The 27644-nt window shown below is 41.2% G+C and overlaps 1 protein-coding gene across 1 annotated transcript; it reads left to right on the top strand.

Annotated features, from left to right (window-relative positions):
• The first annotated feature begins 575 nt into the window (after positions 1 to 575).
• On the top strand, positions 576 to 27620 carry DHX32 (DEAH-box helicase 32 (putative)). The gene is made up of 11 exons (XM_066621440.1): positions 576 to 854; positions 5389 to 5582; positions 7218 to 7590; positions 9617 to 9856; positions 12148 to 12247; positions 12332 to 12490; positions 21804 to 21995; positions 23339 to 23485; positions 24582 to 24772; positions 25178 to 25359; positions 27431 to 27620. Exons 1-11 carry the CDS (start codon positions 576 to 578, stop codon positions 27618 to 27620), a joined length of 2247 nt encoding a protein of 748 aa, XP_066477537.1.
• The last annotated feature ends 24 nt before the right edge of the window (positions 27621 to 27644 follow it).

A 27644-nucleotide genomic window follows, 5' to 3' on the forward strand; every position in this document is an offset into this window, starting at 1 on the left:
GGATTAAGCAATCATGTGACTCTCTTCACAATCAGCCACAATAATCTCAACCCTGTAGCCTTCCAGTCACCGTGAATCAGGATGCAGACACGTGTGACAAAGGGGAGACTCAGCCAAATCCTGAATCACTTTCCAGACAGGCAAGAGAGAAGCGGACACTACACTGCAAGAGAACAAACCAACTTGTTATTAATGGACTAGTTTGAAGAAACAGTCCATTAATTTAATATGCAGAAAGTAATTGGTGTCTGCTGAACTGTATCTCCTTGGGTGACTCATTTGAAATGTGGATGTTTGGTTGTTACACTTTTCTCAAATATATTTTCTGACCAATCGCCCTCAAGGCCCTCAGAGGTGACAAACAGAAGACAAAGTGGAAACAAAAGACTGAAACTTTGTTGAATTTTTGAACTGAGCATTTGGGAAGTATGATTTCTGAACCAGATGTTTATGGATTTCTTCTTTTTTAAAAAGATTTCTACTTTCTAGACTTGAAGGATCGATTAATGGAGAGGTTTTCACAAAAGTTCCAATCCTAGTACTTCACTGTGGGGAGTCGTACATGACGGAAAGACATGGACTGCTTAGCCTTTTCCTCCGAGAAGCAGGGCTTTTCAGAATTATTTGCCTCTACTGATGAGGAAGAAATGGACGAGGAAAGGATAGTGGGTTATGCAGAAGATTTGGAGATTAATCCTTTTGACAGACTGCCCTTCTCTTCCCGTTATTATGAACTGCTCAGAAAAAGAGAGGAACTTCCTGTCTGGAGAGTGAAATATGCTTTCATGGAAAATCTGCAGCAACATCAGGTAGTGATTGTTTCAGGGAATGCCAAAACTGGCAAGAGCTCCCAGGTGGGTATTTGTTCCAGAGGACTTTCAAGATGGTATGAACTAGAATTAAATGCTGAATATTTGCACATATATTTTTATAACAGCTAATCTGTTCTGGCTTTTGAAAACAGGAACAATGTTAAAATCTAATTACTAAGCTTTCTTTTTACAGTTATTTTTTATTATGTTGACCAGAAGTATGTTGTTCAGATGCTTCCATCAGGTTCAGATTCTCATTATTTTGGAAACTCTAGAGTAAATCTTGTTCACAAATTTCATTTTGGACTTCAATATCTTACTTTTTTTCTGCAGAGGTATCTTATTACTTGGTGTCTATTTGTTAAGTTCAGTGCATTGCAGTTTAAAAATCTGCAGTTGCAAAAAACATGTACAATTGTATAGTGTTGATGAAAGTCATGGTATAAAATATTTTATTGTTGAAAGTAGAGATACAAAACTTCACCTAATGTTTTAGGAATATGATTCTATGGTCTTGCACATTGCTACTTATGGAAGACTCTCTCTTGTTGACATGGGGTGGGTTTTTTGAGCCTCTGGAGATTTGCCAATACCATTTGCCAAGACTGGCAAACTGGAAAGTAACCAAAGTCTCAGGTGGCTCAAAATTAATTACAATAGCATTTGAGGAATGGGATGGGAGTGGTTATTACTTTTATTAGTATTTAACTCTCCATTACATTCACAAGGCATTAATTCTGACTACAGGCAGGGTCTCTGTATCTGTGGATTAGCTATCCAGGGATCCAACTCAATGCAAGTCCCCCAGACCTATGTTGAGCTAGATGCAAGTCCCTAGACCTATGTTGAGGTTCAACCTGAAGCCTCCAGAGGCTATTGGAGCTGCACCCCAGTCACCTCCAAAGTCTTTTCTGTGACAGATCTTCTGTGGTTCCCATACACTCGTGAGTAGGCAAACTTGCCATACTTTGTCGGAAAGGGCAGGCTGAGAGGAATCCAATGACACCAAAATGGTTCCTATCCAATGAAAGCAGCCTCCAAAAAAACACCCAAGAAAGAAGTCCCTCCCTCCAAGCAGACAAATGTATTGAGCCCTATGGAAAGCGAAAGTAAACCACAGGGTCGCGTTTACTCTCAAGTAAGCAAATGTGTCTTGACTCCTGGTCAAGTCAGGCAAAGAGGAATGCAAGGCTAGCTACATGGTCCCCATCTAATGAAAGTGGAACTCAACAGATGTTCCAGAATGCAGCCCCCCCCCCCAAGAATAAACCAGAGGCTTGAGCTGGTAAGGTGGGCACTGGGGAGGGCTGAAAATCTCACTGATTTATTTGTGTGTGTGTGTGGGGGGGGGTTATTGCAGGCACCAACCCCCCCCCCAAAAAGAATAAAACAGTCTTGAGCTGGTAAGGTAGGCAGAGGGGAGGGCTGAAAATCTCACTGCTTTATTTGTGTGTGTGTGGGGTGTTATTGCAGGCAGCACCCTCCCCCCCAAAAGAATAAACCAGAGGCTTGAGTTGGTAATGTGGGCACTGGGGAGGGCTGAAAATCTCACTGATTTATTTGTGGGGGGGGTGTTATTGCAGGCAGCACCCCCCCCCCCAAAAGAATAAACCAGAGGCTTGAGCTGGTAAGGTGGGCACTGGGGAGGGCTGAAAATCTCACTACTTTATCTGTGTGTGTGGGGGGGTGTTATTGCAGGCAGGCTACAGAGAAAATTCAGTTGGTGAAACAGGACTGGCTTCTCCTTATTTATCTGTTTTTCTTTAATTTAATTATAATTATTTTATTTTGTTTGATGATGTCACTTCCAGCCATGACATCACTTCCAGTGGTTCCTGGACAGACTGTCATTCTAAAAAGTGGGTCCCAGTGTTAAAAGTTTGAGAACCACTGCCTTAACTCCAAACAGGCCAATGAGACATCGGGGAGGGGGGGTGACACCCTAGTGACCAAAATTCTGGAAATTGTGGCTTTTAGGAATAATACCATCATGTTATATGCCATTTGATGCAGAATTTCATCCATTGCTTGTGGGGAAAGATTCACTGCATTTATTTTTCTGGCCATTATTATTATTCATTCCGTGTCATGACTATTTCTATCTCTGTCTCACCTACCTCACAGGGTTGTTGTGAGGACAAAAGAAGGGGAGGAACCATGTACACCACGCCGAGCTGCTTAGAGGAAGGGTGGTATAAAAAGTGAATTAATTAATTAAAAATATAATTAATAATTAATTAATAATTACTAATTAATTAAGTCATATGGGGTGACAAAAATTTATGGGCCCCGGGTGTCAAATGACCTAGCTATGTTTCTGGGTTCAATCACATTAGATCCAAACTAGATATTACACATGAATTACCTCCAGGGCCAACATAAGAGGTCAGTCAGGATCAGTGCTTTTTTTGTAAAAAAAAAAAAAAAAAAAAAAGGTGCAGGGACTCACAACTTATTAATCTTTTATTTATTTATCCCATGCATGTATACTCAGAAATAAGTCCCATTATAGCCAATGGGGCTTACTCTCAGGAACGTGTGGATAGGATTGTAGCCTGAGAGCCCAAGCCTATGCATGACTACTCAGAAGGAAGTCCCATTATATTAAATGGGGCTTACTCCCAGGGAAGTGTGGACAGGATTGTAGCCTGAGTTCCCTTGGGATTAGACTGCCAACTTTTCCACCAGCTCTTATTCCAGTGGTGTTTATCTGCAGGGTAAGCTTCAGCAGCTGGATTTCTCCATATCAACCTGCTGCTAAAGCTTTGCACACTAGTAGCAGGTCGGTTTTGCTGGCTAGTTCACAGTGGCAACTGGTTGACCAGTTAGTGTGGGAATGGGCGTGTCCATGAGAAGCACCGCCCTCCATGGAATTGTGAGTACCTCCTGGGGAGAGCATTGCAGGGCAGATCACGCGCCTCTCCTCTCTCCTTGTAGTCCTGCCTGGTCTTGATTGCTGCAGGCAGTAGATTGTAGTCCTATCTAAAAGGTGCCAGAATGCCGTTCCAGTGCGTTCTATTAGAAAAAAAGCCCTGGTCAGGATAGACCCTGATCAAGAGTCCACAAGTTTCTCAGGGCCTACCTAGCCAGCCCCTAAAGACCCTTAATATCTACCTTTGTGTTTTGGAATTGGTCATTGTTCATTCTGTTTCTGCCTCCTTCCAAGTTGTTATCCAAGAATGTTTAACATTGCTTACTATGAAAAAAAAATATAAAACAATTCAGTACTTTAAAAATCTCTTTAAAAAAATTAAGATAGTAAAGGTACAGTAATCCCAAAGCTGTAGAAGTAACAATAAAAACAACAAAAATGCCTTGCTGATACAACACAAACATAACGGCATCAAAGAATATACTAAACACTTGGGCAAAAAAAAAACAACCCAATTTACTGTGCACTCCTATGCATTTCTGCTCAGAAGAAAGTCCTATTGTGTTTAGTGAAGCTTACTTCTAGGAAAACGCATATAGAATGTGGGTCGAGGTTTCCACGCTGGAAAGAGGGATAGGATATCAGCATGTGCTGCTGTCTCAGATACTGCCCCCTTCCTGGCCCTGATCTACCCTCCTCCCTGCCCCCTTCCCACCCCCTGAGCTAACTTACTGGAACCAGAGGGCATCCCTGGTCCACACATGGACCAGGTTGCTTGCGGCTTGCAGCAGTGGCCATGTCAAATAGCTTGTCACATTATGCAACAACTGTAAAAAGCCTTACACTACCAAAACAAGAGTTCTGGTAGCATAAAGGCCAAATAGGATTGGGCCATTAGACTAGCAGAAGTCAGAGTTGGGTTTGTGTCATGAAAGAAAAGAAGGTGGTGCAATGATGAATGAGTTTGTACAATCACTTATGATAGGAAATCACTACATTATTATTTAAAAATTCACTCTGTGTTAATCTCCCTCTTGGGAGGCAGTAATAGGATTTACTTCACCCCATTTCCATGGTAGTATGAGTCATTCTTCTGCTCAACCCACAGACCAGAAGATGTAAAATAATCATGGAATTCCTCTATAAGTACCAAAGTTGGCACTATGAACATGTATAACTCAACTGCTTCACATAAATATTAATGCTGACTGTTGGCTTCTTCTTGACAGATGGTCATTTTTTAATGAGTGTAAAATGACTGAGCATGGCTAGGGCTACTGGGTAGCCTAGTAGTAGGAAGCATAGAGGGAGAGCTGACCTAACCCTGGCCTGAAATTTCTCTAACACTGTTAAACTAAGCAAACAACCAAAATGTTCAAGAATGATAGGGTTGGTGTCCTCTTCTCCCTGGGCACTATCCCTGTCACTTCTCTAATAGATTTGGTCTAATGTGACTCAGGACAAGAAATTCCCAGAACTGTCTTTCACTTCATGTTTGACCACTTAACTGACTCAGGGTCTTGACATTTATCCAAGCAGATAATTTCCTTTTATTGAACTATTCAATTGCTAGTAGCCAGACAGCGAGCAAACAACAGAAGCTCCCTTGGGAGACCTCTTATAACCAGCACTAAAAATACCAGTTTGTATGCTCATTTTGTTGGTGGATTCATTCCACATTTGTTTGTTTGTTTGACATTAAAGGTTCCTCAGTGGTGTGCTGAATATTCTCTTTCTGCTCATTTTCAACATGGAGCAATTGTATGCACACAAACACATAAACAAACAGCAGTGTGGTTGGCATTACGAGTAGCTGATGAAATGGACGTCAATATTGGTCATGAAGTGGGTTACACGGTCCCATATGAGAGCTGCTGTAACAGTGAAACAATCCTGAGGTTTGTGGATTTGTATCAAGTTCCTCTAACATATATAGACATTACCTGGATCTAAAAACTAAAAGTACAAAAATCTAGCTTCCTAGATTTGATCATATTCTAGCATCACATTCGAGTCTAATGAATTACCCTATATATGCAGATGAAGTGGTAGGACTATATACATATAGGAGCAGGCTTGATCTTCCAGTATTTCCATTTAGATAGATAAAAATAAATATCTACTGGGTGTTCCCGCAATTCGTCTTCCTTTCCTCCATACACATTTTAGCCCATCATAATGGTAGACATTTCAATTCTTGTTCATAATGAACAGTTGCCAGCTAGGATCTGAATCCCTTTCCCAAGACATGAACATGAAGAATATCAATAGTTGGTGTATATTTTTCTTACATTTTAGAATTTTTTTTTGTTCTGAACTCAAGAAAGTGTTTTAAAAAATCAGTAAAATAATGAATAAAATCTCCATCTATAAAATCTCTTACAACATCCATTTTAATGAGCACCTGTCAGAGAAACAGATTCCTGTGGAAAGGCCAGCTGACCAAGGGGAGTAGTGTCTAGTGGTTAGCGCGCATGCACTTCTTCCTACTTCCCACTTCCCCTTTACCTGACCAACAGCTGTTCAGATTATTGAAACTGCAGATACTAGATCTGCGTTTCTGGGTGGACACCTGATACTAGATCAGGCAATATTGGGGGCGCCTGTACGTTAGTTTGAAATTAATTGCTCTCTAACAAATCAAACTTCATTTTCTAAAATATGACATTTCTAATATCATATTCTAAAATATATCATTTCTAAAATGATAAATATACATTTCTATAGATCCACCATATTATGATTAATTAGACTAGGAAGTATCTGTACAGTTTTCAGGACCTCAAAGTTTATGAACAATTTACTATGTTATGTAAAGTAGTTGTTTCCTGAAAAATGTTTTCATTGAAGTTTAGGAATATACAGGTGTGCCCCAGAGGGCTTCCCTGGTCCTCCTAATGCTTTTTAAAGGCATAAAAATATCACTTCCTGTTTTATGAAAAAACCAAAAGTGCCTTTTTTTGGCATAAATGACCTTTCTGAGCCCTGCGGAGGCCACGGGTGGATGTGCACAGCCTCTGCAGGGCCCAGAAGAGCCGCTGGAAGTGAGGTGAGTGCAACTTTCCTCACCTACTGAGGATGTGGTGGGGCACAGGGGCCTCCCACAACCATGGTTAAGTGAAACCATGGATACAGGATCCATGGCTATGCCCCCCCCCGTATCACCTTTTTAATAACTTTCCTTACGCTTTTCTATTGATATTCAAGTTACCTTTTAAAGCTACTTTACCTGCTCCCACATGGCCTGGATGAGCTTACATGCACCTGTGTGCCAGTGGTCCCGTAGCATAAGACAGCAGTGCACCTTTTGTGGTACCTCATTAGGACTTACAGCTAGATCCACTGCCATATACTAATTTCCAATAGGAAATTCCAATAGGACTGGGGCATTAGTCAATCATTCTGAAGAAAATGTTTCAACAGGTAAAGCAGGTAACTTGTAGTCTCAAGGCTCTATGTTGCGTATTCCAACCTATGATATTACCAAAATTTAGTTTTGAATAATAATCTTCCTTTGTTTTGCATATTTACAGATATAGCACAGATGCCATGCTACAAAGAGAAATGATGTCCAATCCCTATCTGAGCAATTATGGAATCATCATTTTAGATGATGTGCATGAGAGATCTGTTTCAACAGATGTACTGCTTGGACTTCTTAAGGGTGTTTTGACATTAAGGCCAGAGCTTAAGCTAATTGTAGTTACATCTCCTCAAATGTCCAGCAAACTTCAGGCATACTATGGCACTATGTCTCTTATAACAATAGAAAGCAAATACCAGATGGAAATTGTGTATACTTGTGGTATTCCAGAAGATCATTTTGTGGCTGCTTTACGGCTGCTCTTTGAAATTCATAACTCTAAAGAGAGAGGTGATATTGTGATCTTTCTGACCTGTGAGCAAGTAAGTAGTTTATTATATAGATATCTACATGTTTGTTCTTCCATTCTGACATATGAATTCTGAAATATGGTCAATCTAAAAAGCATGCATTGCGCTTGGGGAAATGGAAGCAACCTACTTTCTGGAGGATCTAGAAACTTATTTTACATAGGGCTGCCATTTAGCTCCCAGATAGTGGCTTGAAACCAAAGCCAAGGTGATCTTGCAATTAAACATGAAGGTACAGTTGGCCCACATCTTACGTGAGAGTTATGTTTTGAGGTTGGCACATAAAGCCAAAATTATGTGTTGTTGAAGCTCCCTTAAATCCAACAAATATGTACTGTCTCTTTAAGAAGTAAAAACACGGTACAAGGAAGCTCACGGTACAAGGAGGGTCTGCTGGACCCTCATTGAGCCAGACATGTCCCCACCTGAACCCTCCGAAGGCAACCACAGCTGTGCTCTGGTTGCCTCCAGAGGGCTTTCTCAAGACCACAAAAGCTGCGCACATCCACATCCTCTGCAGACTTCAGAATGGCCGAAAAGGCCAAAGAAAGCTACTTCCAGTTTCCTTTGAGGGAAACCAGAAGTGAAGTTTGTAATGCCTTATAAGGCATTGGGAGGTCCAGGGAAGCCCCGGGCCTCCTAATGCTTTGAAGCAGGGATGTCAAACTTGTTTCATACAGAGAGCGGAAAAGCATTCATTATGTCTGCTGAGGGCCAAAAGTGATGTCATTAGACAGGAAGTGATGTCATTAAACAGGTCTTAACCAAAAATAAACACTTTTTCTGACTTAGCTGCAAATGACAGAAAACATGCAAATCTTGATCATATTTCAAGATAAGGGACAGTTCAATTTTCAAGTGGACTGCCCTTTCAGCAGTAACACCTCAGCACTGCTCAGAAGCTGAGAGCCTGAGGGCCAGATAAAAAGCTTTTCGCGGGCCACATCTGGCCCCCGGGCCTTATGTTTGACACCCCTGCTTTAAAGGCTTTAAAGGGACTGAAACAGCAGATTTTGATATCCATGGTTTTCTGTTTCTAAGGGGGATCCGAGAATGGATCCCACATGGATACCGAGGCCCCAACTGTATGTTGCTTTACCATTAGAAGGCATTGGGTGAAACTGAACACTATGCAGATGAGATTCTTTAGACCCAGGAGAGGAAAGAAGTACATTTTAGATCACATTGTACATATTTCCATATATCTTCCAAGAAGCAATTTTTATGGGCAAGAGGAAGAATAATGACGTAATTTAATGTAGACTTTAAAACTTATTTATATTCAGAGAATTTTGGCATTTCTATGCCTTTAAATTCTCAAACTTAATTTTCAATTAATGGTTTCTTTAGCATTGTATTGATTTTCATTACCCCCAAAGTCATCTGCCACTGAGAAGAATAGTATAAAAAAATTTACAATTCCCCTATATGTTCAATTATTATAATCGTGATAAAGAAAAATTAGTTACTTTCATACATGGTTTATGGCATTTTTATACTTTAAATTCTAACTAGGCTAAGAACATAATAGCAATTTTCAAAGTTAACTAGATAGAGATTGTTCCAAATTAATTCCTACTATTTCTGGGCACAGTGTGTGGAGCACTCTGATATGGAAAATCTAGAGGCGGTATTATAATTTTTCAGTATTACTGCTCCAGTGGTTTGTTAATGTATTGTTATGGATATTAGAGTGTCCATCTGAGAGATTGGTGTAACTATGATAGACTGTCAAATGGCATAAATATGTTCAGACGATTGCATCTTGGAGAGTGGGGATGGGTGGCAAGAAGAAAGCCTCTTCCTAGGCTTAAATAAATTCCTCAGGAAACATAATTATCACATTACAATGTACAAGGTTTCTATGTATCGTTTTCTGCTACAGTTACCAATTTAATCAGCATTATGTCTGTTATAATTTTGCCGTTATATCTTAACATAGAAATAAAATGCATTTTGAAAAAAGAGAATAAATTCAGAAATGGAACATTGTGGCTGTTGTAATGTTCATGAAAAATGTCTCCTTCACTGCTTATAGGAAATTGGAAAAGCCTACCAGATTATTCAACAAGAGGGACCTAAGTTAAATCCTGAGCTTGGTGAATTGATCCCTGTTCCTCTCTACCCCAGTGGAAGAGAGAGAATCCTCAAGCCAAATGAAGAAAAGCCTTGCAAAAATTATAGAAGGAAAGTGCAGCTCACCACAAGCTTTGGGGGATCTTTGGTCTGGAGTAAAACTGTGTCCTTCCTTATAGATGTTGGGATAGAGAGAAGAGAGGTAACCTAACATCTTAATTTGCTGTGATTAGACACTGCTTGCAATGGGTAGTGACGGTGGTCAGGCCTGACAAGGCATGTGCTGGGAACCAGTGGGCACCCCCAAGGATGATTCACCCCATATATGGCTGTCGCATCACTCACACTAAGTAGTAAATGAATAGGAAAATCTAAAGTAACTCAATGATTCTAGATTTTTTAAACTCGTCACTACGTGCAACTCATAGACAGAATTAAGAAAAATTTTAGTAGCTGCACAACACTAAATTTTCCTACTCAACAGGTAGGCTACTGTAAGGATTCCCACAAGCCCTGTGACTAAACCTGCTAGTGAAGGAAGGGAGGAAGAAGTGTCCACAAGGTATTTGTGTCTCCCTTTGCCAAGTTCAATGGCCAGACAGCGAAGTCCTCTTATACCAAGCCTGCAAAAGCCACGTTCTCCAAGCCACATTCTGGAACCTGTTCTTGACTTTATCCTTCTTTCCCACTTTTGCCTTTTCTGGGAGACAACAAAAGGAGCTTTACTGAGCTGGTGGCTGGACAGTCATTTCTGACCAGTAGGTTGTGTTCAGCTTGTTGAATTCCAAAGTGTGCTACCTTACTGTCTACTGATGTGTGCTTACCTAGGAATCAAGTGGTCATATCTTTGAGGTTTTCAAGGAGCATCTCAGGCTCTCCACCTCGGCTGCCAGATCTCAGGTTTTCAGCCCTAGGCTCAGGTTTTGGATGGCCTGAGACATAAATTTTGAAGAACTATTTCCACTTCTCCCTCCCTCCCTTAAAAAATGTAGTGTGAATTGGTGGCAGATCACTCCACCTCCTCCCATTGGCCTAGAGCAGGGGTGCCCAAACCCCGGCCCGGGAGCCACTTGCGGCCCTCGGGGGCTTCCAATCAGGCCCTCAGGGAGCCCTCAGTCTCCAATGAGCCTCTGGCCCTCCAAAGACTTGCTGGAGCCCGTGCAGACCTCTCGGCAAGAGAACGACTGTTCGACCTCTCACTTGAGCTGTGGGACAAGGGCTCCCTCCATTAATTGCTGTTTCACGTCTGTGACGCAGCAGTGGCAGCGAAGGAAAGGCTGGCCTTGCTTTGTGCAAGGCCTTTTATAGGCCTTGAGCTACTACAAGACCTTCATTCATTCACACAAGTTCCATCTCTAATATATTCATTTATGTAAATTTATTCAAATTTTAAATTGTAAATTAATTCTTTTTTTCCCCTGGCCCCCGACACAGTTTCAGAGAGATGATGTGGCCCTCCTGCCAAAATGTTTGGACACCCCTGGCCTAGAGGGAGAGGTGAAGGAGATGGTGAGGGGAGGCAACAGGGGTTTTGCAGCAATGTAGTTGACTGGAACAATATGAGGGACAGGTAGGGGGACTTCCTAGATACATGTGTGTAGCTGGGGGTAGGAGTGTTTTCAATGCGTATCTGAACACTTTTAAAATCTTGGTATGGATGTATGCTTGTGTAACAAATACTGGTGTTGACCAAAGCTTAGATGAAGCAGAACATTATATGACAATGTTGTGATTCTGTACTTTTAGAAAAAAGAAAAACAATTCTCTTACCAACCTTTCCTGTAAATGGGATATACCATGGGCGTGATTCAGGTGCAGCACCTGAATGTGGATCATATCATAGTTCAGTAGGGGCTTTCTTCCACATCTCACTGCTCATGTGACTACATGAACTTTGTGTGCCGGCAGCAGTGGAGGTCATCAAAGTGAATAGGAGGATTGTTGTTGCCTCCCTTTTCCTCATACTGTCACTCAGTACAAATAACTCCTGCTCCAGAACATAAGTGATGTGTACAATGGTAAGAAGGAGAGCTAGGTAGGTATATGGAAGGAGTGTATGGACCTCTCTCACTCACCCAAACAGCCCCTAATTCTGCCTACTAGTATGCCTTCTGTGTAGGGAGGTGGACCAGCTTTCTATTGACCCTGTGGGAATATTCTATATGCAGGTGCAGCACCTGTGGTGGGCTGGATCATGCCTTATTTGTTTGACTGAAAGGAGTTCCTCTCAGAGATGACAGTGCTCTTTTCAGCCAAACTACAACAATCTTGACAGGAACAAGCAGCGTTTCAGTCAATTTATCAAAGTGCTTTCAGTTTTCCATTTCAAGAGAAATGAAACAATAATAAATATTGTGGAAAGAAAATGAATTTGCAGCCAAGCATTTTATGAAATACAGTTGGGGGGAGAACCTTTCAAGCAAAACACCAGTGATGGTTACTCCATCTTATTTATTTTTTTAACCACCTTCCTGTTTCTTTTCACACTGCAAGGTATACAATCCCCGAATCAGAGCAGACACTGCTGTGATACAGCCCATTAGCAAAAGCCAAGCTGAGATGCATAAGCAAATTCTGGGCATGTCTTCCTCAGGTAAGAAATATTTGTCTGTGTTAAGCAATCATGATGATCACAAGATAATATGTAAAGTGAAACGATTATTGAATTCTTTGGCAGGCAAATGTTTCTGTCTCTACCCTGAAGAATTTACACACAAGGAAATGAAACCAGTTCCATCACCCAAAATACAGGAATCCAGCCTGACCGGCATGGTTCTTTTTCTGAAAAGGATGGACATAGCAGGCCTAGGCCACTGTGACTTCATAGATAGGCCAGGTAATACAAAATTATAGACATTACCTATCCAGGGTCGCTGCAAATGCTTCTTTTAAGTTGAACTACTTAGTGATAATAAATCTGAATGTATGTACCTTGAAATTGCTGGCTCTTGCTGGTCCAGCTGTTGCTCCTGTGCAAAAGCAACACAAAGGATGCACCCTTGCTAACTGCAGAAAGAGTGGCTTTTCAGTGGCTTTGGTCTTATATTTAGCAGGGGGAGAGTAATGGTCTCTCAGTGCAGTATCTTTTCTGGTGGCTGTTTACTGCTGTTTCTTCTGCATCTTTTTAGATTGTGACCCATTTTGTGACAAGGAACCATATACTTATTTGATTTTCTCTGTAAATCGCTTTGTGAACTTTTGCTGAAATGTGATATTTAAAATCATCATCATCATCATACTGTGCTTGTGTGAAAGCACTGATACAGCCGCCTATAACTCAAGGGCCCAGGCTACTGCTTATTCTGATTAGCAGTGACTCTCTCAGTCAGAATTCCTTCTCAGATTTGCTTCCTAAGATTCTTTTGACTGGATAAACCAGAGATTGAACTCTCAGATAATCTGACTGTTCAGCAACAGTGATCATATATGTAACCACTGTCAGGATTATGAGACTTGGCTGGTCTTATTTGTTGAGATGCTCTCAGGTTAACAGGTATATCTTTTTATCCTTTACTAAGCACTTTCTCTTCTAGTGGAATAACAATCACTAAAGGTAACCTGTAATTGCAGCCAATTATTTATTTAATGAAGCAGCAACTCTTACCCTGCAGGTGCCTCATCTCGGAAACTAAGCAGGGTCAGGGCTAGTTAGTACTTGGATGGGAGACCGCCTGGAAATACCAGGTGCTGTAGGCTTATACCGTAGTCTTTTGAGTCTGAAGGTTGCCAACCATTTATTTAATGGAAATGCCATATAAAACACTAATGAGATCTGCACTTCCACAAATCTTGATGCCTGGATTTTAACAAGATAGAGCAATTCCAATTAATAAATTACCTTTTTAAAACTTCAGCAAGTACCCCTTTAGCATTTTCCTTTGGAGTCCCAGAGTTATTGCATTTCTCTCTATTGTTTAACCTTATTGAAACAGAAGAGGTTGCTTTCAAAACATGGTGAAGAGCTCTGCTTATTTTTTCCCCTTGGATAGAATTGCCTCTCGACATTGTCATTCAAGTCATCGCTTCTGGCATGGCTTTCAGTAAGCTTTGTGTTTGCTTTCCTTTTTTTGGCTAGGATAATTTAAAGGTGGATTTCGTGTGTTTACTTCCAAATGGAATCAAATCATCCGAAGAGTAAAGCAAGGTCAAACTGAATAGTATTAGCTGCATTGATTTTATGATCATTTTCCTTGCAACCACTGTTTTTTGCAGGACTTTTAACTGCCATGCAAAGTACTAAGGGGTCTCTCTTGACTGCCCATCTCCAATTAGATTTTTTTCAGATGTTCTTTTCTCCCTAAGAGTGAACTATACTTATTTCATTGCTTGAGGAGACACAGCTAAACAACAAATGGGCAAAATTTAGTTTCAGGAGTCTCTATTACTTTTCCCCAGTAAACACAATTGAGTCAACTGGAATGATAAAATCATATTTAAATAAATAAATAAATAAGGGGTGGAATTTAGGGTCAAAAGTGACAGTAGTGAAATATAGTATCACCAGTTCTCATCATTAAATATAAATTCATCTTGGTAGCATGCTCTTAGTTCATGGACTGCAATACTCTGTGTGGTTTTAATGACCTATTAACCCCAGAGGGACAGGCAGCCCAACCCTATGCATGTCTACTCAGAAGTAAGTCACATTATAGTCAATGGTGCTTACTCCCAGGTAAGCATGGATAGGATTGCAGCTTAAGTGTCTGCAGCGGGGTACAGGACTGTAGATCATCTGATTAACATCTTTGTAGAACAATGATTTGGGGGAAGAAAGCTTTTAACATCCAAAGGATGGTCATCTCCTTTCCCTTGGAAGAAAGTATACATTATTGTCCTAAATTTCAGCTCAGTGCCTGAATTTTTCAGAGATCACCCTTTCTTCTGATCAGATTGCTCTACAATGCCATTTTAGAAAACTATTATAATTACCATTATACCTTTCCATTGCAGTTTCCATTGTAGTTCATTTTAATTTTGCATAATGCTGACTCTCAGCATGATTAATTTATTACAACCTCTCATAGCCTTGTGTAACAGTACTCCATACTCTCCATTTTGATTTCTGGGTTAGGGCCAGTTCATAATTTATTAATGATACACACCCTTCTCAGTAGCAATTTTAACTTTTGGTACATATATTGTGTACTTGACAATAGGCTTTGTGGTACAAAAGGGTGATACAATGTTGTATTAGATCCATTGAAATTGTTGGGGAAGTCTTTGTGTATGTAGAGGGGTGAGTGATTGTGTGCTGATTGAAGTCCCCTTCTTGTAAGAGATTGCTGGACTGAGATGAAATGTTTATCTCAATTACAGTTTGTGTTATTAGACTTGTGACCCTGATTTTGTGGCTCATACTTAGTAAGTCTTGGTGAGTGTACACACATAATATACCCCCTTTTAGGCTATATCCAACATTTTAGACTGCAGTTTTTGGCCAATTTATTCCAAGTTAAAAGTTTTAAAAGGAAATACCAAGGAATTCTTTGAGAACAAGCTGAACTGAGTGTTGGGCTTGCATATGCACAAGCCAGACTACATCACCACTAACCTATGAAGCTCAATTGTGACCTTTGGCAGTGCAGGCTGCAATTCTATACACATTTCCCTGGGAAAAATTTCAACTGAATTTAGAGTCCAATCCTATGGGCCTCAGTGTTGGTGGTACGCTCACACCACCAGTGCTGAGTGTCATGAAAGTGCCATAAAGCACTTACATGCTGGCGCTCCTCAACCCTGGAGCAGTGACCAGCCTCAGTTTGAAGGTAGTGGGATGCTATACTTACACCAAGTAGCACAACATTCAAAGCAGTATGATTATCAGGTGTTAAAGGATTGTGCTGTACTGTACAAATTTCCTATGCATGGAATGGAGTAGAAAAGTAGTACCTTGTGGCACTAGTCTTGGAAAAATGCTTTTAGGCCAGCCATTTATCCTGCAGCATTAATGTCAAGAAGTTAAAGTGTGTCCCAAGCTACAGGCCACTGGACTCGTATAGTAAAAGCACACAGTTTTCTTAGCGTATGCTCTGATGAAGGCTGGAATTGACTTGCACTTGCCCTGTATACCAGTTTTTGATCCAAGTTGTTGATTTTGGTTTGCTGACCAAGTACAAACCATGGTTTGTAAATTCAGCTATAATGGCAAACTAGAATTTACCAAAACCCAGGATGTAATTAGTTATTCTGAGTGCACAAGGGGAGGAGGGAGGATGCATACCTCTTCCAGGCTCATCTTCCTTTACTTTAAAAGCTGCATTTCCAGATTATTAGTTTTTAAGGTGGTGTTAAGCAAGCCGTTAACTCTTGAAGCAGTTTTATAGTTCTAATTTACATGACAGTATAAAGGATTACTGACTATACCACCATATTTTTTGAGTGGCTGTACTTCCACTGTGTTATACAGGTATAACTTAATTATCCACAGATTTTTTCATCCACTGTTTTATCTCAACGCGATGAGAAGGACCCTTACAATAAAGCATTTTACAATAGTTTCCTTAATGTGAGAGAGGGCAGCTGGCGGACAATCCATCAATCATTCTCTCTCCAGGCACTTAGAACAGTTTCACTCCAAGGCAAGCGACCCCCTCCCTTCCCCCTTAGCATGTGAAAGAGTGATAATCACTTTGCATTCTTTGCAGCTCTGTGCTGTGGGTGAAGGGAGGGATCACTGACTCAGAGTGAAGCCTTTCTAAGCTCTGGAGAGAAACTGATTGATTGTCTGCCTAAAGACTCTGTCTTACATCACAGAGGTCAACAAGGCTGTTTTTAAATTATCTCGCAAAGGGACTATTTTTTAAATGGATTTGCTTTAATGTGTTTGCCATCCAAGTGAGTTCTGGGAAAAGAATCCTTGTGAATACCAAGAATCAACCTGTAAGATCAGGTTGAGTTAGCTCCTGTGATGGTTCCTGTGACTTCTGTGAAATCAAACTGATTTAAATGAAAACGTGGGTGGAATATTGAGGGTGGAACTAGGCATGAGCTACAAGCTAGTTGCCTATTGACTCTTTCTCCTCTCTTCTTGGTAATGTTTAATATATCACATTACACAAAAGGTGCAAAAGAGAGCAACTAAGATGATTACGGGGCTGGGGCACCTTCCTTATGAGGAAAGGCTACGACGTTTGGGCCTCTTCAGCCTAGAAAAGAGACGCTTGAGGGGGGACATGATTGAGACATACAAAATTATGCAGGGAATGGACAGAGTGGATAGGAAGATGCTCTTTACACTCTCACATAATACCAGAACCAGGGGACATCCACTAAAATTGAGTGTTGTGCGGGTTAGGACAGACAAAAGAAAATATTTCTTTACTCAGCGTGTGGTTGGTCTGTGGAACTCCTTGCCACAGGATGTGGTGCTGGCGTCTAGCCTAGACGCCTTTAAAAGGGGATTGGACAAGTTTCTGGAGGAAAAATCCATTATGGGGTACAAGCCATGATGTGTATGCGCAACCTCCTGATTTTAGAAATGGGTTATGTCAGAATACCAGATGCAGGGGAGGGCACCAGGATGAGGTCTCTTGTTATCTGGTGTGCTCCCTGGGGCATTTGGTGGGCCGCTGTGAGATACAGGAAGCTGGACTAGATGGGCCTATGGCCTGATCCAGTGGGGCTGTTCTTATGTTCTTATGTTCTTATCACAGCACAATATGTGACATGTGTGCATTCCCTAACAGCCAGTGATATGAAGTGGAAGCTCTTGTAACATCTAGTTCTAATTGAAGAGACTCTCATATTTTGACTGTCAGGGTTTTAAAAAAATCATTTTTTACTTCTTTACATCCTAATTTTTACAGAAAATCTAGTGCACTGCTTAAGAAAGGGCGCAATCCTTACCCCTTATTTCAGTACTTTGCAGCACTGGCATAGTGGTGCCAATGAGACATGTGCTGCATCCTGCAGTTGGCGGTCACTCATGGAGGCCTCCTCAAAGTAAGAGAATGTTTGTTCCCTTACGTCAGAGCTGCATTGCCCTTACGTCAGTGCTGGAAAGCTCTGACATAAGGGGTTAGGATTGTGCCCAAAATATGATTAGCAAAAATATGTCAGAGGAGCTCCATTTTATAAGGTATAAAAGTGTATACAGTACTTATATACAATGGGGAAAAAATGATGTAGTCATCCAAAATGTTCCATGGTTTTTCCCTTTTCATTGTTTCATAGCACTTGCTTGCACAAAGCACTGGATGCAGTTTTTCTCTTGGTGTAACACTGCAAGATATTTGCCGGAAATCTCACAAGCAACCCACATATGCTCAAGTCTGGGTTCATAACCTGGCATTCTGTTGGGTCATAAACACAGTATGTAAAGCTAATAGCTACAACAGAACAGCAGATTCAACACAACTATCTACTAAGTGAAATCTAACTGAAGATTCACTTAGGCACATTCAATATAGGTAACACTTGGCTCCCAGTAACAGTGATCTTGGCAAGCTAACTGTAATAAAAAATGACACTGTAAAGTGTTAAAAAACTTCTTTATAAAGCACTGCATGTCCCTGTCCCTTTAAAGAAAAGCTTTTCAGAATTAAACGTGGAAGTTTATGAGTTTTATTTAAAACGGCACAATACCATAAAGAATTCCCTAGTGAACCTTTGCCATTTTTACAATGACTTTTTTATTGGCTGCATTTGTGCCTGCAAATGCAGACTAATATCTAAAAATGCTATTCAAGGTTTTCTTTTATTTTATTACTGTTCCTTCACCTGTATAATCTGCATTTATTAACTTGCCCTTTCTAATATAATAAAACAACCAAGTACTTTTTTGTTATAATACAGATGCAAAAGCCAAGTCATTCCTGTTCCTTCGTCTCGAAGCAGCCAACTCAGAAATATAAAAATGCAAAGCAGCAAGACTCCCCAGGGACTAAAATTGGCTGCAGAGCCAGATGCTTCTAAGGACAATAGCCATATATTCAGCTCACAATACAAACTGCTTTATTGATTTATAGAATTAGTTGGCCATGATTCCCTGGTAATTACTTTGAAGACTCAGTAGCCATCCATGCTCCCCACCTGTAAATCTTGCGTCCCTCTTTTCTGTCACCAACTCTTGGTTTCTCCCATTCATCAGCTGTTACTTTTCATTTCATGGCTCAGTGATAAAACTCTCAAACTTTTTTTTCTTCTCCAAGTGTCCAGCCTGTTTTCTTTGTCGATGCTTTGACTTTCTCAAGGACTCATCTTTTATCGCATTAAACCTTGCAGACTGGTTAATAAATGTTCTCTCTTCTTCATGATGTACAGGCAGAGATCTGAATTCTAATAATATAATCCAGTTCTTTAGATAAACACATGGAATCTTTGCTGCATATTTTAAATTAATTTCCCCCAAACCACATTCTGTTGGGCAACAGTCCTCAGATCCAGTGTGCAGCCCAACTCTTTGCATGTTCATTTGTTGAACGTTAGCCTCATTGAATTCAAGTCTCCCAAGTGAGTGTGCATTCAAGCCCTCGTGTGGGATCAATGGCTCCGTACAAAGCATGCTAATAACACAGTATGCAACATGCCAGTATGAGAAACTAGTGTTTTGCAAGGAAGATAGAAGGGATCCACTTGGACAAAAAAGAATGGAAATAACAGCAGCAAGCTCACATGTAACAACAGCGGCAAGCTCACACGTGGCACTGTTTGAAAGAATACTGCAGCTGGAGACAGAAGGCAAAGTTTGAGTCTTACATTCATTTAGTTGAGTCTGTCTGTGTGCATGTGACTGCAGGGTGGGCCTTGCCATGAAGCCACCTGAAATGGTCCTGTGGAGCAGCACTCTTGGGCACCCTTGGAGAGGTAGCAAATGAATGAGCCTGTGTCACCCCCTCCAGCCTGCTTCTCCAGTGAGGGCTCTGATCCTCTTCCAACTTGCTGAGTAGCAAGACTTCTTTCTTAGAAAGAAGTGGGGGGGGGGAGCTGCTACAGCTTCAAATCACTTCTTTCTGCCCACCTGATGCTTACAAAGCACCAAAAAGATAGGGAGAAGCAATCTGGAGGTCCCCCCTTCCCTTTCCTGTACATACCAGAAGCGAGGCATGCAGACTTCTTCCTCCACACTGTTTAGTTTCCGATGAACAGGAGCGACACATGCTCGTTTCCCAGCAGACACTATTCATGTTCCCTTCAAGCAGAAGCAGATCAGAGGAGGGTGGTTGCACAACAAACTCAGGTAAGTAAGAGGAAGTGGGAGGGAAGTGGGAGATGGACCACCAGAGAGGGTGGAGACCAGACCACCCACAGCCACGTACGGTTCCAAGACAATTCCAATTTGTGCCTCAGTGGTCCGCAAGCTCCTAAAGGTTGGGAACCACTGCTTCATGGAAACCATACTGCTTCTTCTGCAGTAAGGTTTGTTTTGTATTCTCAGTCATTCTAACCTGAGTAGTACCTGTCTCTAATTTTTCTGGGATACAAATGAAGCAAATATCTGTCATTTTTCTGGGAGTCTGCAGCATTTATTAGTATTTGTCATTGTTGTTATTATTATTAAGAATATTTATATACCAGTTTTCAACAAGAAGTAGCTTGCAAAGCGGTTTAGAATGCAAAACAAATTATTAAATGATTCCCTGTCCCCAAGATGCTCACAGTCTAAAGAAAGATGCTGAAGAAACCCCAGCAACAGTCACTGGAAAAAATGCCATGCTGGGGTGAAGAGGGATAGTTGCTCTCCCCCTATTAAATGTAAGAGGACACTAAAAGGTGTCTCTTTGCCCAGTTATTGGGGCAATATTTATTTTTATTTTTTGTTTGGTAAGAGGTCTGATTGTGTTGATAAGTGGCAAATGCCCCAATCCTATCTTCTGTGAGTTTGCATGATGTAGACATGCCATGGAGGGATGCGCTGCATACTATGGTGGGGGTGCCAATCAGAAGGTCTCCTTGAGGTAAGGGTACTTTGTTCTCTTGATGGTCCAGGCCCTAGGGGTCTCTTTGACCTATACATGCTTCATAGCTGGCAGAAGTCTGAGGAGAGTAAGGAAGCACAGTTCCAGGGGATGGAATCTGGCATCTATACTTGCTGCTGAGATCTACCCCTTCCAGCCCGCTTCCCACCTTCTGCTGTCCCCCATCCTCCCTGTTCACAAAATGCTGCCTGCACCAACTAACCAGCCTGGGTCCCATCCATGGCAGTGCAGCTCTGATCCTGCTTTGCAGCAGCTGCTTAGTCTAGCCCGGCCGCAGTACATGCTGCACACCAACGAAAGGCCCCTTAAGACAGCAGGACACTGTTCCTCTGTTGTAAAAAAGAGGTTAGGATTGAGCTGCTAGGCTGCAATCTTATACACCAGTGTTTCTCAAACTGTGGGTCGGGAGTCACTAGGTGGGTTGTGAGCCCATTTCAGGTGGGTCCCCATTCATTTCAATATTTTATTTTTAATATATTAGACTTGATGCTACCATTGTATGTTGTCTGCATTTGGGGAAGTGTTAGAGGTCTGTACTTTGAACAGGCTACTATGTATATGCTTTCAACAAAGACAGTAAATGGGACTTACTCCTGGGTAAGTGTGGGTAGGATTGCAGCCTAGGATTGTTAAAAATTGTCCTGCTTCGTCATGACATCATTGCTGGTAGGTTTCGACAGATTCTCATTCTAAGAAGTGGGTCCCAGTGCTAAAAGTTTGAGAACCACTGTATACAGTTATCTGGGAATAAGCCCCACTGAACACAGTGGGACTTACTTCTAGTAAACGTGTATAATATTGCACTGTTTTATTTAAAAGATCAACAAATACATGTTTGAGTTCTTAGACACCTTTTGGATGATTTATTCCGATTGCCAATTAGTTCTAAAATGTCATTCTTCAATCTTTGCTCATCTAGCAGACAAAAACACTTTATCAACTGACCCTAAGCAGGTGGCACTAGTTGGTTCAAATCCGTAACCTTAAAAATGGCAAAATGTGAAAAAAAATTGTCTCAGCACATTTTAGTTCTTTTCTATATTTAATAGGCACTCATATAAACTCATATCACGTGTGATGGTAGAAGACATGAAAAGAGGAGGGAATCACTCGAAAGCTATCTTCTCTTGTACAAGAGATGCTTTTGAGGATCTTCCACTTATCAGTTTACATTGGTATTTCCCTGACCAACTAATGTTACTTACATTAAGCATTTATTTCTATTCATTCCAGCTCCTGAAAATCTCATGCAGGCTTTGGAAGATCTGGATTATTTGGCTGCCTTGGACAATGATGGAAACCTTTCAGAATTTGGAATAATAATGTCAGAGTTTCCTGTGAATCCACAGCTGTCAAAGTCTATTTTAGCTTCCTGTGAATTTGACTGTGTAGAGGAAATGCTCACCATTGCTGCCATGGTAACAGGTATTTTCTGAAGCACTTGAACCACCCACCCAGGTCCATAGTTTTGTTGAAGTTCAGTTTACATACCAAGAGCTTAGTGTTATCAGCCAACTAGAGACTGATTTTTGATTAATCTGCACCTGATGATGCCCAGGTGATAGAGGAAATGTAATTAAATTAAGCTGCAGGACATGCCCCTTTCCCTGCTAGCGCACTGGGTGTTTAGTGCATGCAGGGAAGGGTTCAGTGCACTCATCTCACCATGACCTGGGACCCTGCCCCACTGACATCTTGATAACACTGCCAGCTGCCCCAAATAGGACCCTCTTCAGCAGAAGTTTTCTAACTTGACCACAGAGTATCTGCCACCCTTGTGCCTTCACTGGTCAGCTGGTTCCCTTCTTGGGCTTTGAGCAGCAGGCTCTTATCTTGCAGTCTCCAGCCACAGATGTTCAGGCAGCTCCCATCTCGATACCTCATTCCAGGTCATGCCTTCCTTGTTTAGTTTCTTTGCCCCTCTCTGGACTCTCACCCCTTCCATATTCCTTCTTTCCATTCCCAGCCCCCTAAGGTTGTAAAAAGGCTCCTTTCTTGCTTTAGCTCATTCATGTGCCTAGATAGACACAGCTGCATGGCTTTCTCTGCTCTCTTGCCTAGTGTGGTGGGAACTGGCCAGCTGTGCTCATCTTTGTGGGCTGGCTGCCATATCTGTGGGTCAGGCTGCGTGTGGGCTGGATGGATCCTCAGAACTCACAAGGGCTCTCAGTAGAATAAACTAAGCTCAGTCAAGGCTGACAAAGGCTTCAAGGAATCAGCTTCAAGCAGTAGCAGACTGACAACTGTCGGCTCCCACAACTGCTGAAACCAGCATGGATCCCCAGGTGAGTCCAGAGATGGACTACTCCATAACTAAAATGTTATTTTCACCCCAGTGACAAATGGGTTGGGAGCAGTCATATTGTCAGTGAGGATGGTGAAGCTGGGCAAGCAAAAGTTATGAACCTCTTAGGCGATGACAGCAGAAAGATAGGCGGAGCAAGGCCATTGAGAGGTTAACAGTGAGGATAAGTACTTTGGGCTGTATCTGGAAGCCAGCAGGAAGCTAGCATAGGGATTTGTGGTACAGTGGTGCACTGCCCAGGAAATGAGAGAAGCGTGAGAGGGCCAGGGTGTGATGAAAATGGAAGTCCTGAAAAGGTTGATGTAATGATGGTGGGAGATTACTACAGCATGAACCAGGAGCAAAAAGACTATATTTTTGACATGTTTTCACAAAAAAAGAAGATTGCATTGCATACCTTGTGCATATAGCACATTTTTGTCTTAATTGTTGCTTGTTTTCTTTCTTCCCTATTCAATGCAAGCTCCTAGCTGCTTTTTAAATCCTTCGCAGGAAACAGAGATTACCATGGCTTGCCGGCAAAAATTCTTGCATCCTGCAGGAGATCATTTTACTCTTATCAATGTGTACAAGGCTTATAAAGAAGCTAGTACAAACTCCACAAGCCAGTGTAAGTGTGTATTCAATATTTTAATTATACTTTTAAGGTTCATGATAACATGCTTGTGATCAGTTCTTTCTGCTCTTACTGCTTGAATAGTACCAAGAACAAAACTTCTTATTTCTGGGTTTAACTCAGTTTATAGACTGGTTTTCAAAGCGATCAAACCAGTTTAGAAAAAATAAACTGCCAACATTATGAATAATAAAAGAAATGGTGCACAAGCCCATATGGACCCATGAAGGTGGACCACGCCTGGGGTTAGGATTTGGATTGGGTGGGAAGGGGCTTGGAATTTCACAGGTGCTGCTGCTGTTGAACCTGTCCCCTTCTCAGGTCTAATCCATCAACCTCTCCATTCCACCCCCTTCTCACCTCCCTCCTGCATGATCCTACATGGGGCCGCTGGCACCCAGTGTCTGCTGCTACACAGAACTGGCCACTCACTGCTTGCATCAGCAACCAGCCCAGCAACAGCTGGAAAGTGCGCTATACCGCTAGCATGCTTGTTCTGGTGACATAACACACCTTCAGGATTGGGCCCTTAATCAGAGTTTTTCTACATAGTGACACGGTAAATGCCTCTAATACAGGGGTGTCCAAAGTTTTTGGCAGGAGAGCCACATCATCTCTCTGACGCTGTGTCAGGGGCTGGGAAAAAAAAGAATGTACATTTAAAATTTGAATAAATTTACATAATTTACATAAATTAATATACTAGAGGTGGAACTTATATGAATGAATGAAGGTCTTGCAATAGCTCAAGGCCTATAAAAGGCCTTGCACAAAGCAAGGCTGGCCTTTCCTTTGCTGCTGCTACTGCATCACAGATGTGAAACAGCAAGCAGTGGAGGAAGCCCTCATCCCACAGCTCATGCAAGAGGTCAAACAGTCGCCTTCATACTGAGAGCAGTTGCGTCAGGCCAGTGTGGGCTCCAGCAAATCTCCAGAGGACCAGAGACTTATTGGAGACTGGGGGCTCCCTGAGGGCCGCATTGAGAGGCCTCGAGGGCCACATGTGGCCCCAGGGCTGGAGTTTGGGCACCCCTGCTCTAATATGATCTTATAGTAAAATACCATAATTATATATTTTTTCACCCATTAGACTATGACATTGAAAAATGGTGTCAAGACTATTTTCTCAACTGCTCTGCACTAAGAATGGCAGAAGCTATCAGAGCTGAATTGGAGGACATTATGAGACAAACTGAGCTCCCAGTTTCAACACCTGCTTTTGGACTGAAAGAAAATGTGCTTAGGATAAAGAAAGCACTCTTATCTGGTTACTTTATGCAAGTAAGGAAAGATATTGGATGGTATAGTCTAAATGTAGCAACATTATAGACCACAATTTAATCAAAGATGTGGCTTCAATTTGCACCTAAAATCAGCATGTGTTGCTTCTATATTTCTATTTTGACAATTTCTATATAGTTTATTTCTTTAAAATGTATATGCTACTTTTCTCAACAGGAACTGAGTGCCTTATGAAAAATATATATTTGTTTCAGTTGTATAGGTCAGACAGGAATAATCTCCCACTCCAATTAATGTTGCTAACTTATTAAAAATAAAGTATGGCCTTTAAAAGCATAACTTTTCTGTTATTTAGTAGATAACTAAATTCAAGTTTGAAGGTATGTAACTGGTGAAGTCCACATGAACAACATATTTACATACAGATAAATGTTCACATTCTAGATTGCACGTGATGTGGATGGCTCTGGGAACTACTTAATGTTGACCCATCGTCAAGTAGCTCAGCTTCACCCTTTATCAATCTACTACAACACCAGGAGGTTCCCAGAGTGGGTTGTCTTCCACAAATTTAGCATAATGGAAAGCAATACAATAGAAATCATCTCAGCAATATCACCTGACCTGTGAGTAAGAGATATAGAGATTTACTTTTCTGTTTCAAAATTTTGGTTGAAGGGCACAATCCAACAGAAACATCTTTTCTGTAAACTTTGTTGGAATGATTTGGGAGTCGTAAATTAATGCTGTTGCATGAATGTCTTCATTTCAAAAGCTGATTTTGTAGAATTACAGCACAATCTGATGCATGTCTATTCAGAAGTCCTATTATGTTCAGTGGGGCTCAGTTCCAGGAAAATGTGTATAGGACTGCAGTCTTATAGTGTTGGTCCAGACTCAACGAATCTAACTGTTCATTTGGGCTTCTGTAAGAGATTCCTGGTGGATTGTGGCCTGTATTTCTAACTTTGAGCACTATTTATTAGTAGAAGCTTTTGGAACTAGAGCAGTGGTTCCCAAACTGGTGAGTCACAGCCCACCAGCCAGGGAAGCACTTGTCCCTGCCCCTTAAGGGCGGAAGGCAGCAACACAATCCCCAGGATTGTGCTGCTACCAGGGATAGGAGGGACACTGAGCTGCAGTTGGCTCCCTAGACCTGCAAGTCTTAAAAAAAAAAAAAAAAAGTGGGCTAGTTTCACGACAAAACCAGAACTATTTTTTTTTTTAAAGACTTTTGCAGGCATGGGTAGCCCTGTGGTAGCAACAATTCCTTGTTGCTTGTCTCTCTGCTGTGAATTGAATTGCACACTACCAGTTATGTTATATGTTGCATGTTATATGTAGAGCCTCTGGCTTAACACACTAGGTACCTTAAAGAAGGATTTGATTAATGGTTCTATTGGTATGTTGTTTACAGTGCACTTACTCTGATAGTGTTTACAAAAAGGTTCTGAAGACCATAATTTAAAAAGTTAATAGAATCTTTTACTAAATTTTCAATAGAGACTGTACAGTTCTAAGGTTACAATTACTGGAAGGTTATTTTTCAGGATCTAGCCTCTGGTAAAATCAGACAAAACTATAGTCAGACACCCCCTAAGTTTAACACTCGACTTATCTGCGAGTCATAGAAAATTTCATGATTTTGGCTCAAAAACCTTCTATCGCTGTATCTGCGAGATCGCCTTAGATCGCCTTATAGGCAAGTATCTGCTGTAGTTTTGACGCGTGGAACTAATACACAGCAGTAAGACCAAAGTAGAACAAAAATCCATAGTTTTTTTCCCTGAAGTTGGGAGTATTTGCTTACTAATACTCCCGCTTCCAGAACCTAATGTTTAAACTACTAATTTCACACCTCTGCTTGCACCCTACTTATTTTAATTTTATGCTTTATCAGTATACCAGACCTGTGGATTTTCCAGACTTCTATCTGTGACAAGTAACAATTGCCTTTTAGAAATTTTAGAAATGGGTTAAGTCAGAATGCCAGATGCAAGGGAGGGCACCAGGATGAGGTCTCTTGTTATCTGGTGTGCTCCCTGGGGCATTTGGTGGGCCGCTGTGAGATACAGGAAGCTGGACTAGATGGGCCTATGGCCTGATCCAGTGGGGCTGTTCTTATGCCTCTAGCTGACTAGGAAGGGATGCTTTCATAGATTAAGCAATAGGTTTTTCTTTTTCCCTTAGGCTGCTAAAGTATCACAAATGACTTATGCAGTCTAAGTATTTAATGCATCAAAATATTGACTACTTTGGACTTATTTAAAAGGTTACAACACACATAGCAGCAGGAAACCCTTCCTCTGCTAGATCCGTTTTAAATCAGTAAGAATTGTACCCTTGTACAAAATTCCTTGAATTTCAATAGGGTATGTACAAAAGATCCAAGCAAAACTTGCTTGGAATATGCTCAAATCCAGGTATTTATTAGGTGATCTGCAACACCTGGAAACCAACTACAACTCTCCAAGGACAGGTGGAACATATTAATTTACAACAATCTTAGGTGAGTCAAGTTTATCTACACTTTGATAGGAATGTTTGCTTTGCAAGTAATCTTAGACTCCAGGTGTGCAGCTCTGTATTTAATGCATCATGATGTTTCTACTATCTTTGCATGAGTCAGAAAATAGCTATAGGAAAAATATATATATGTATATGTCCTTTCCCTTGTTTATTCTGTTTTCTTATCAGATTTGTGGAGCTAGCACCTCAATACTACTTTAGTAATCTGCCTGCTAGTGAGACCAAGGCTATCCTGCAAGAAGTAATCCATCATTTATCGCCCATTTCAACAACAGACAAGGAACAAAATCTAAACAGTGAAGATAGAGAATATGAAAAATATCCTGAAACTACTGAACAACGATGCATTATTCAGTAGAGTTTCCTAGCCACAACTATGTTG

Source organism: Tiliqua scincoides, chromosome 3 (assembly GCF_035046505.1).
Source record: "Tiliqua scincoides isolate rTilSci1 chromosome 3, rTilSci1.hap2, whole genome shotgun sequence".
NCBI lineage: Eukaryota > Metazoa > Chordata > Lepidosauria > Squamata > Scincidae > Tiliqua > Tiliqua scincoides.